Below are 12,639 nucleotides of genomic sequence, written 5' to 3'. Positions count from 1 at the left end.
AAAAATCATAAAATGATCTCAAAACACCAAAAAAGAAAATAACAAATATTATTGAACAAAAATATATTTCATTGATTTTACTCAAATCTTTTTTATCTTAATCCCGCCCTCTGGGTAATTTTCGACCCGAAGGTCCTGAGTGTGACCCATAAATGAAGAACCCCAGAGGGTTAATATGAATTTCATCACAGGTTTTGTCTTCAATTTCATACAATGTGGTCTTAAAGTCTTACATTTAACTTGTTTATATCTGTAGACACTCTGCTAGAAGTGGTTGAAAGTGGACAAGCTCAAAACTTTTTAGACCCTGTTTACACCTGTATTTAGCGTCAACCAAAACGCACCTTAATACCAGGTCTAAAACATTTTTATATAGGTGATCGGAAACATCTGTTCAGACTTCCCTGAAACATCCCCAGCATGAATCATTTTCTAAACCTTTATCCTGTATGTTTTGTTGTGCATTAGGTGCATTTTACCTGGTGTTTGAGTACATGGACCATGACCTGATGGGGCTGCTGGAATCAGGACTGGTGTCTTTCTCCCATGAGCATGTGCAGAGTTTCATGCGTCAGCTGATGGAGGGATTGGATTATTGCCACAAGAAGAACTTTCTGCACAGAGACATCAAGTGTTCCAATATCCTGCTAAACAACAGGTACTAGCCTATGTTTTTAAACATGGCATGAAGACGCTCTGTGTCATCAGTGTCGTAATATTTGACATGTTCTTTGTTCAGTTACGGTACTGTTCAAAAGTTCGGGGTCAGTAAGATAAAAAAAAAAAAATAATTTAATACTTTTAATTTTGTCAGGATGCATTCAATTGATCAAAAGTGACAGTTTCAACATAATGTCTCAATATATATCAGTGTTTCCCACACATAGACTAATTAGTGGCGGTGCGCCACAGAATCAACACCGGCCGCCACATATTGCGTGTCGTTATTCTTTTTTCTTTTCTTTTTTTTTTACCCTATTTAAAACACGCAGCGTATTCGTTCAGCTGCACTTTCTTTCCCTGCTCTCCCTCCGTCTCTCTGTCACTCACGCGCGTCTCTCGCTCTCAAAGCTCAAACATCACACCTGCTTTTGTTATGAAACAAAGTCTAAGCTTTTAAATTTTTTAAAAGTTTTAATACGGAATTCAAACAATAAATAGCGTTTTGGCGCTAATGTGGCATAACAGTTAAAGCCAGAGGCGACATGCTCTCGTCTCCCGGCGGCGCGCACGGTCACGTGGTTCATGGAGCTCTCAATACTTCTAGCGCTGGGTCAATACATTTGAATGGATAGACGACAGTTTCACTTTACAGGTGTTTGCAGCAAGTTTTGGTAAACAGTACAGCATAGTGTGCATTGCTTATTACGTCAACCACATTTGAAGTATCATTTTATTATGGAGAGTGATGGAGATGCAACATCTTAACATTAATGTTAATGTTATTCTTGTATTTAGCCCTCAGGTATTCCTTACTAATTGCTCACACTTGTACTCATTGGTGGTCAAATGTGACCATACACCTTAACTATTTTTCAATTAAATAAATGTTCTATATTTTAGTTTAATAATATTTATTGAATATTTTGAGATCTTTTGGTACTAAATAGGCCTATTATTTGTGCAATAATTATGATCCATTAATGACCATTTAATGAATTAAATAAAAAGAAATACTTCTAATATATTTTTTCTTATTTATATTACAATTAGTGTAGTAATTAATGTTAAAAATGGAGAAATCCAATGCAAATTAGTAATTATGTGTCTGGAAAAATAATTAATTCCATTTGTAATGCCATGGTTTACCCACTATAGGTGCCTGTATGGCTCTTTAATCAATATACATGCATCTAGTCGAGTTGCTCAAAAAAAGTATTGCAGATCATAACTGCTTACTTATTTTTAGGTTTTGCATTTGAATACATTTAGACATGATCAAACACTAGATTTCTTTAAATGTGAAATTTTAAAACATTAATAACTTGCATCCTAATATTTTTAATGATACTTATACAAGCACACACAAGTGAATATTAATGAATGTGAGCAAATATCATTTAAAATAGTTTGAAATAGTGCTAAAAAGGCAAACTTATGTTTCCTTATATGTACAGTAGGCTATTTACATATGAATTGATACTGAATCAAGATCGAAATATTTGTGCCAATCACCAACCCCAAATACCCCACCCTAATCCCCGCCCGCCCACCACCACAAATTGGTTTCTAATCTGTGGGAAACACTGAATATATATATATATATATATATATTTTTTTTTTTTAAATTGAAGAATCTTGAAAATTGTATCATGGTTTCACAAAAATATTAAGCAGCACAACTGTTTTCAACATTGATAATAATACAATGTTTCTTGAGCAGCAAATCAGCATTTTAGATTGATTTCTGAGTGTGACACTGAAGACTGGAGTAATTATGCTGAAAATACAGCTTTGCATCACCTGAATAAATTACAATTAAAATATATTCAAATAGAAAGCAGTAACTGTAATAACATTTAACAATATTACTGCTTTTATTGTACTTTTTATCAAATAAATGCCGCCTTAGTGAGCATGAGAGACTTTTCAAAAATCGAACAATCTTATGGACCCCAAAAGTTTGAATGGTAATAACATGCATGATATGATTTTTGCATCAATTTTGCATTCTTACCTAACCTTGCACTCTCTGAAATAAACTCACAAGTAGTGTATCTCCTTTGATTAACTTTATCATGTTTTCCTTTCAAAGGAAAATGTGTACTAGCATTTAAGCAATACTTGCAAATACTGCCATCTTGCATTAAAAAATTATAAAATGTGGCTCTGACCTAATATTTGTAATTTTCTGTTTACGAAATAAAAATGTTTTTAAAAATTTTCTTACGATCAGACATTTTTGCTGTCAAAACCAGCCCAGATCCGTCGAGGCATGGACTCCACTAGACCCCTGAAGGTGTGCTGTGGTATCTGGCACCAAGATGTTAGCAGCAGATCCCTTAAGTCCTGTAAGTTGCGAGATGGCAACTCCATGGATTGGACTTCTTTGTTCAGCACATCCCGATCTGGGGAATTCAGAGGCCAAGTCAACACCTCAAACTCGTTGTTTTGCTCCTCAAACCACTCCTGAGCCATTTTTGCTTTGTGGCAGGGCGCATTATCCTGCTGAAAGAGGCCAAAGCCACCAGGGAATACCGATATCTGCTGATATGCAGCCCCATACGCAACAAACTGCGATGCACTGTGTATTCTTGCACCTTTCTATCAGAACCAGCATTAACTTCTAGAGCAATTTGAGCTACAGTAGCTCGTCTGTTTAATCTGACCAGACAGACCAGCCTTCGCTCCCCACGTGCATCAATGAGCCTTGGCCGCCCATGACCCTGTCGCCGCTTCACCACTGTTCCTTCCTTGGAGCACTTTTGATAGAACACAAGAGATGCAGTTTTGGAGATGCTCTGACCCAGTTGTCTAGCCATCGCAATTTGGCCGTCGTCAAACTCGCTCAAATCCTTACGCTTGCCCATTTTCCCTGCTTCTAGCACATCAAATTTGAGGACAAAATGTTCTTTTGCTGCCTAATATATCTAACTGGTGCCGTGATGAAGAGATAATCAGTGCTATTCACTTCACCTCTAATAATGTTATGCCTGATCGGTGCATATTGTACAAGTTTTAGGGCTTTTAGAAATTGCATCCATTCATCTTACATCTGTTTCCCCCCCCCACAGTGGTCAGATCAAGCTTGCAGATTTTGGTTTGGCTCGTCTCTATAACTCTGAGGAAAGGTACGTGTATGTTGGGGATTTCTTTCATCTCTTACTGCAGGCTGTGCTAAACAGCTTTAACTTCAGCTTTTAAAGTTTAATTTGTTTTTTTAAAAACAGTAAACATATAATTGATACTGAATAGCTCTGGTGAATAATTCTAACTGCACGGTCATTCCCAGTCGGCCGTACACTAATAAGGTGATCACTCTGTGGTACCGCCCACCTGAGCTGCTACTGGGGGAGGAGAGATACTCACCTGCTATTGATGTCTGGAGTTGTGGGTAAGATGTCCTGTCTGTTTTCCATCTCACTACATTTACACACCAACTGCTGTTAATGTAATAATGTCGTTTCTGTTTGTTTCCGTTGTTGTGTATAGGTGTATTTTGGGAGAACTCTTCACTAAGAAACCGATTTTCCAGGCCAACCAAGAGCTTCTACAGCTTGAGCTGATCAGGTATGCTGCTCACGATCTCTGAATGTATGTGTAGTGTAGCTCTAATGCTAAAGGAGGGGAAATGCTGTTACACTCCAGTGTTTTTCTTTTGTTTTGGTCAGTCGTTTGTGTGGTAGTCCGTCTCCCGCTGCTTGGCCAGATGTAATTAAGCTGCCGTACTTCAATACCATGAGACCCAAGAAACAGTACAGACGACGCTTACGAGAGGAATTTGCCTTGTAAGTTCAACCTGATTCCTAAAGCACTTCCATTTATTCTCTGACAGTTATTAATGTTTTTGAAAGAAGTCTCTCATTTATACGATCAAAATATGGTTAAAATTGTAATGTATATTATTACCATTTAAAATAACTTCTTTTTTTAATTTAAACATGTAAAGATGTATTTTATTCCTGTGATGCAAAGCTGAATTTTCAGCATCAATACTCCAGTCTTCAGTGTCACATGATCCTTCAGAAATCATTCTAATATTCAATGTTGACAACAGTTGTGCTCCTTGAAACTTTTTTTTGTAGGATTTTTTTGGATGAATTAAAAGTCCACAAGAATTTATTTGAAATGAATATGCATTCATGTTACAAAAAATACTTTTCATCAGTTTAATTTTTTTTTTTGCTGAATAAAAGTATAATTTAAAATATAAAAAAGTCTTATGGACCCCAAACTTTTGTACAGTAATGTGTGTGTGCACGCATATATATATATATAATGCACTTCAGTACATTTTGCCAAATCAAGTAATTAATTTGTTGAATAGAAGCTGCATTAGCAGATAAAGAACAGAAGTATGTATGTAGTATGTACTTGGTCTAGAGGCTGAGAGGATGCTAATATTAGCAGTAGGCTACCTCAAGCAGTTAAGACAATGTAACAATTCGAGAAGGCAAACTGTATCGTCATGCAGCCGACAGAAATATAAAATAATCAGAAACGCATTCAATTTCAATACATATTTTGTTATTTTGATTAGATAATCACCTAGTGTTCTAAAAAAAAAAGCAGACTGTTTGGATTTATTTGAAATAACACTTTACATTAAGGTTAACAAATGCTGTAAAAGTATTGTATACATTTTTAAATTGAGTTTTAATTTTTATTTGATCTGTTAAACTTAGTTAATGCACTATGAACTAACATGGATGATCAAGGTATGTATTGCTCAAATATTAATACATGCTGTAAAATGTATATTTCATAATGCATATTGTTCATGTAAGCTAGCTAATACATCCATGTTAACAAATGGGACTTGCAAAGTGTTACCTATAAAATGTACATGTTTCTAGGTAATAGCTAAAAAAAATGTTTAAATTATTTTCTTTAGAATTTGTTCTGTTAGAACTTCTCATTTTAATATATTCATATTTACATATGTATTTCATTTAGCACATTTTCATGGTTTCAGCACTGTTTTACTCATAGTGTTATGGTTTTATGTATGTATTTATTTATTTATTTATTTATTTATTTATTTTTATCCAGTATTCATTTTAAAAACAACCGGTTATCGGCAAGTGCGGTCCAACCAAGTTATCTGTATCTGTAAAATCCACTATCGGTCAACCTCTAATAAAATAATTTTGATCGTGCATGATTTTTTTTAATGCTATTGTTGTGCTCCTGAATATTAAAATGGTATACCTCTAAGGATAGGTTAACGTGAAAACGATGTACTAAAAACTTTGACTTACAGACAATGTCAAAGCGATCCCTATTCACACAGATCCATGAAAATGACTAAAAGCGCTGTATTCATGCCAGGCCAGTAGTTGGCGATGTCAATTTGTAAAAAAAAAAAAAAAAAAAAACACTGCGCACCTATAGACTGAACACGCAAATACGCATGCGCATGACATCACCGTTTTCACAAATTTGCGTTTTTGTAGTTTACACTGAGACGATAACGGTATCATATTCCTAAACTTTGAATCCCGTTTTTTCAAAAGCTTGTGTTTTCAGGCCCCAAAAACACTGTTGTTGTGTAAATGATGCTCAAAACTCATTAAAAAAAACTAATGCAATATATATACAAAACCAAATGCATAAATGAATGTCATCTTCTTTTCTTAATTTATAATCCAAATGCCTCTTTTATAGTTTGCCCTCCTCTGCTCTTGAACTGCTGGACCACATGTTGACGCTGGACCCCTCGAGACGCTGCACGGCCGAACAGGCCCTGGCCAGCCAGTTTCTGTGTGATGTGGAGCCCAACAAGATGTCGCCTCCAGAGTCAGTGCACACATAAACGCACATCTTATGTGATTTGAATGTTACTTTATGTTAAAGGGATAGTTCACCCAAAAAGGAAAATTGTCATAATTTACTCGCCCTCTGCACCATTGACTTCCAGTATTTTTTTCCCTTACTATGGAAGTCAATGGTGCCCCACAAAATTCTTCAAAATATCTTCTTTTGTATTCAGCTCAAAAAAGAAATTCATACAGGTTTTGAACGACTTGAGGATGAGTAAATGATGACAGAATTTTCATTTTTGTGTGAACTATCCCTTTAATGACACTAAATTATGAGTAAGGTCACAGACTCCACCAAAACAGCTGAGCTTTGTTTTAATGCGGTTGCAATTAAATGTTCTTAGGCTATTTGATATAATGTGTCTTATCAGTGTAATAATGATTGGCTGCTTGTATGAGAGTTTGTACTTGTACTTATACATTCGTAACAGGGTTTTGTCATTTTGTGGCCTTTCTTTTAGTTTGCCTCATTGGCAAGACTGTCATGAGCTCTGGAGCAAGAAGCGGCGGAGACAGAGGCAAAGCGGAGTGTCTGAGGATATCCCTGTTGCCAAAGTTCCCCGAAAGGAACCCGCTGGAGCTTCAGGAGGGGAGAACAGCCGCCCGCCACCGAGCCCACCCCCACCGCCACCCCCATCTGCCCATCCTGCACCGGCAAACAGCACAGCCAGTGAGCTGGAAGGTGGGCCATGAGTTAACAGGAACCTTTGAGTTGTCTTCACCTGAGAATTACAGGCAGGTAGTTAGAGGAGCTAAACTACTCAGGTAGGTAGATCTCTAGGAGCGGGACAGAGTGACCTGGTTTAAACTTCGATCAGACATGGTCATACAACAAAATGATGTGTTTTCTAAGGTGAATGCAGCGTAAATAGAGGAGCTCATTGCATATTTTAGTGGTTTTCAGTCCTGTTCTTAGGGATCAATCAGTTGAGTTCATGGAGCTCTCACCTAATGATCTTATGATCTGAATAATAAAGATGACGTACAAAATATGTCCCGGGACCAGGACTGAAAACCACTGGCAGGATGAATAATGAAGCGCTAATTAATGTAACTTTTCAGTTTACGGATTGTCAATCAAGATTTCTTGAACCAGAATAGGCAATGATTTTTACACGGTCTTACTAACACTTTTTGTTACTTTACCCATTTTTTAATAAAAGCCTCTTTGCAAAGCCTGCAGTAGATGGACCCTTTTCACAGACTGATGACTCGCCTCAGTTATAAACATGGTAAATTTGACTATATATATATATGTTTATAAATCAACAGCGTTTCCTTTGCTATTGGGGCAAATGGGAAAGCAAAAAAATATATATTTTTTGTGGTTTCCCTTCACAACTATAGAAGTTGAAGACCCAACTATGATGACTTGCTTCTGAGAACCCGGAAGTGTGAAAAGTGTCCATTTGTGACTGGTTCAATACCCTTTTCTGGTGTTTTTGGAATGATGCTCTCTCTCCAGCTTCCTCATTGCTTCAAACCTGGGCAGGCCAAGTTGCTGAATACTGCGATAATGTAAATGGAAAGGCGAAGAACATTGTGTTTTCCATGAATGGCAATCCAATGTAACTGTTTCTATGCACAGGTTTGGGAGCCGCAGCGGAGCAGTTGAACCAGACTGAGCTGGCGGTGCTGCTGAACCTGCTCCAGGGCCAAACAGACAATCTAACCATCCCGCAGATGGCGGAGTACCTCCGCAGCACCTCCTCTGAAGCCTCCACGTCAGTGCTCTCCAGCACGCCCGCCGCCCCCTCCACCCCTGAACCGGACGCCGCGCAGCAGCTCGAACTGCTTAGCCAGCTCTCCACCCTAATCCAGTCCTCTAGTGTCCCGCAGCCGTCAGACGTCCCGCAGGAAGACCAGACCGGCCTGCTCGCGCTCCTGTTAGAGCAGCTGATAAAGGCCCCGGCGGCAGGAGCGGAGCGGGCAGACGAAAGCAACGGGGTCCGGTCGGACGAGGGCGCGTCGCGAGGCGGCTCCGCTTCTGTCATGGGCGGCGATCGCGAGGGCAAGTGTTAGTTAAGTTTATGGGGGCGGGGCCTGAGTAGTCGAATGCTGTGATTGGCCACAGCTAAAAAGACGTGGCGTGGAATGTCTCGATAGCGTGCTGGTTATGTGGGACCCACCCGCATCAAAGAAACGCTACGCTTCTCTTGCAGAGATGTCTCCTTTTTTTTGTTGTTGTTGTTTTCTTCCTCAAATCTTACATTTAATTAGTTGGAAGACTGCAAGCTAACGAATAGAGAAATAAATTGTCATGCTTTTTTGAAAATCCAGATGTTTTATTTTCTGTTTTCGTGAACTTCCTCTGAGCAGTATTTAGTTTTATTTTCTTAGGTACAAAATCCCCAGAGCACCGTCTGCGTGTCATTCATTCACACTGCGTCGGTGCCCAGCGGACCTTTTGTGTGCGAAAACATGCTCACAGACCGAATGTAGGAGTTCTTCATCTATTGGCACACACACCGCAAGTCCTTGAGAGATGGTTACAGTGTTTGCGTTAAATTCTGTCACTTTTAAATCCAGATAAAACAGTCCTGAAATAAACAGCCGTTTTGGACACATCTCTACTTATGTGTCTCTGTTCTAGTACACTCAGAAAACAACACTTGACTGGAGTAAGCGAAGTAACATTTTCGACCGCTGACTTGCACACACCATTATGCCTCTCATACTGAATTGGTTTAACACAGTTGAGTGAATCTTACAATCCTGTCAAGAACTTGCCCGTCATAGTTCACCCTACAATTGAACATTTATATTTTGCATAAAGAAAATCCGAGCATTTAATTACTGTAATAGAAAAAAAAAAATCTCATTACTGTAATGCAAATATATAATACAAATTATAATAAAATAAAAACATTTAATTAGTAATAACAAGTATAATATAACACATAAAATATACTATAAAAATGTATACAATAAAATTACAATCTTACATTTGATAAAAAATAATGTATAAAATTATTATGTTTTTATTATATATTGATTTATACTATATATTATGTATATATGTGTGTGCTGGCAAATCGAATAATTGCTTCTAACAAAAGTTTTACACAGTATATATACACTACCAGTCTAAAGTTTGGAATAATTAAGATTTTTTGATGGTTTTGAAAGAAGTCTCTTCTGCTCACCAAGGCTGCATTTATTTGATCAAAAATACAGCAAAAACAGCATTATTGTGAAATATTTTTACAATTTAAAATAACTTTTTTTATATTTGAATATATTTTAATATGCAATTTATTTCTGTGATTCAAAGTTGAATTTTCAGCATCATTCCTCCAGTCTTCAGTGTCACGTGATCCTTCAGAAATCATTCTAATGTGATGATGTGCTGCTTTAGAAACATTTATTATTATCAATGTTGAAAACCAGTTTTGTACAAAAAAAAATTTCAGGATTATTTCATGAATAGAAAGTTAAAAGAACAGCATTCATCTGAAATATAAAGCTTTTGCAACATTATAAATGTCTATACTGTCACTTGATCAATTTAATGCATCCTTTCTGAATAAATGTATTCATTTCTTTAAGTTCTTTCCCCAAAAAATAAAAATAATAATTCTTACTGACCCAAAACTTTTGAACGGTAGTACAATGTTACAAAAGCTTTCTATTTCAGATAAATACAGTTCTTTTCAACTTTCCATTCATCAAAGTGTTTTACACAACTGCTTTCAACATTGATAATAATCATAAATGTTTCTTGAGCAGCAAATCATCATATTAGAATTATTTCTGAAGGATCATGTGACACTGAAGACTGGAGGAATGATGTTCAAAATTCGGCTTTGCATCATAGGAATAAATTACATTTTAAAATGCATTCAAATAGAAAAGAGTTATTTTACATTTTAATATTTTACAATATTACTGCTTTTTTTATTTTTATAACAAATGCAGCCTTTGTGAGCAGAAGAGACTTCTTTATAAAACATAAAAAAATCTTAATGATTCCAAACTTTTGACTGGTAGTGTATGTGTGTGTATATATTAATATAATGTTTGTTTGTGTATATAATATTTACTGTATGTAAACTATATAAATATGTGTGTATATGTATATTTACACAGATACGCGCACAAACACACACACACACACACACACACATATATATATATATATATATGTATGTATATATATATATATATATATATATATATATATATACACACACACACATCATGTACACAAACAAACATTTATGTAAGATGTGATTAATTGATTTGACAGCATTAATATAGAAACCCATCTTATGCATGTATATTGAGAAGAAATGTACATGACAAAATAGAAGCGACTTGATGTGGCAGGAAATCTGCTTAATTGATTTATTTTATATGAATTTAAATTCAATTTATTTGAATTTATGATGATCTCATCTTCTGATCTCAAGTCTTTTTTTCATGCAAAATATGAGTTTCTTTGTTGATTATTTGGGTGAAATATGAGGCGAACACATTCTTGGCACATTTCATAAGATGCATCCATTTATTTGTGAATGACACAGCTTCTCATCAAAGAGAGAGGTTGCCTTTGCCAGTGTAATCCGGCTTAATGAAGTCTAGTTAAGATCGGCTGACCTTGTCCTGCCACATGAAACCCTCCAGCTCACGCTTTTTGTCTTCACTCTCAGTTCCTCATGGGTCATTTTCTTTTCTCTCTGCCCTCTTCCTCTATCACATGGTCTTTGGGTTTTAATCTGTGAATACACAGGAATACACACTGTAATAAAAGCCTTATTGTAAGATGAGTGTCAAATAAATTATAGCTATACTGCATATTTTGTCCTCACCCTTATCAATCCTGTTTTCTTTTATGGAGAAAGAGCGTTGTTTTTTGGAGTTTATTTTAGTTTATTTTTTCAGATCAGATCTCTCCAGAAAATTGATGCATTGGTGAAAGTCTATTCTAACTATTGTAGTTACTGTGTATGTATGTGAACGTAATGCTCACTGGTGCAGAGGGAACACATGTAGTATGACAGTTTAGTACATTTTAGTCTAGTATTATACTACGTGTCAAATGCACAATCAGTTTTATTAAAATACATACATTTTCTAACAGTTTAAAAGGGCATTTTGCATAAGCTAATCCACTTCCACAAGCCCATATGCGTCTAGAGAGTCTACCGTCATGCATCTATAGTTTTAAACTCCCCTGTCGTGATTTCATAGAACGTTTCTCCCCTTGCCTCGACCGAACATCGATTTCAGATGGCTGTGATTTGGTTAATTCAGTGTCGTATTGGAGCACAGAGGTCTCGAGGACTGGGCAGAAACAATTGCCTCTTATAAATAAAGTTTGATGAGAGTAACACCACAGTCAGATTTACTGTGAACTACTGCAGGTGTGTTTGAATTCGGATGACACTGACGTTGCTCAAGTATAATTGTTTTGAATGTTAACTTAATATTTTTATCATAGCCAGTGAATAGCCTTATTAAAAAACATCACAAATATATAGTGATGGCCCCTTTATCATTTAGATTAACAACTAAAAAGTGGCACCACCATCTACAATCCGTCAATTCTGACTCTTTAAATGTACTTTCGCGTGTTCTTTTACCCTGGATCTTAAAGGGACAGTTCACCCAATAATGAAAATCAGCATCATTTATTCACCGTCACATTGTTCCAAACCTGTATGAGTTTCTTTCTTCTGTTGAACACAAAAGATGTCTTGAAGAATGTTTGTAATCGAAGAAGTCTTGAAGAAGTATTTTTTCCTTACTATGGAAGTCAATGGCTACCGTCAATTGTCTGGTTACCAACATTCTTCAAGATATCTTCTGTGTTCAACAGAAGAAAGAAACTCATACAGGTTTGTCACAATGTGAAGGTAAGAAAATGACAGAATTTAAGTTTTTGGGTGAAGAAAACTAAATTAGCAAAGTCGAAAATTAGAATTTCCCACTTTGCTTAAAACTGTGAGATGTTTGTTAGATCAGAATCTTATTTAACAATTTAAATATATGGATTATAATAAGACCATTAATACAATAGTGCTTTCAGAACCAGAATATGAAAGAATTTTGAAAATTTGTGAATGAGACCATGTAGATGTCCCATAAACAAATCCACAAGGAAAAACAGAAGAAATATGCATTCTGACCATACGTTTCCTATTCCTGTAAATGT

The 12,639-nt window shown here is 36.2% G+C and overlaps 1 protein-coding gene across 1 annotated transcript in view; it reads left to right on the top strand.

Moving 5' to 3' along the window:
- cdk12 (cyclin dependent kinase 12) overlaps positions 1 to 12,639 on the top strand; it is a 69,936-nt gene that overhangs the window by 45,462 nt on the left and 11,835 nt on the right. The window contains exons 6-13 of the mRNA XM_079828430.1: positions 469 to 658; positions 3,735 to 3,791; positions 3,953 to 4,054; positions 4,153 to 4,230; positions 4,332 to 4,448; positions 6,328 to 6,459; positions 6,944 to 7,164; positions 8,071 to 8,493. Of these exons, the coding sequence (XP_079684556.1) occupies positions 469 to 658; positions 3,735 to 3,791; positions 3,953 to 4,054; positions 4,153 to 4,230; positions 4,332 to 4,448; positions 6,328 to 6,459; positions 6,944 to 7,164; positions 8,071 to 8,493 (1,320 nt within the window). The remainder of the gene's footprint in view (positions 1 to 468; positions 659 to 3,734; positions 3,792 to 3,952; positions 4,055 to 4,152; positions 4,231 to 4,331; positions 4,449 to 6,327; positions 6,460 to 6,943; positions 7,165 to 8,070; positions 8,494 to 12,639) is intronic.

The sequence above is a fragment of the Gobio gobio genome, assembly GCF_949357685.1.
Source record: "Gobio gobio genome assembly, chromosome: 11".
Classification (NCBI taxonomy): domain Eukaryota; kingdom Metazoa; phylum Chordata; class Actinopteri; order Cypriniformes; family Gobionidae; genus Gobio; species Gobio gobio.
The sequence above is the reverse complement of the archived record's forward strand: the minus strand, read 5'-3'. Positions and strand labels throughout refer to the sequence as shown.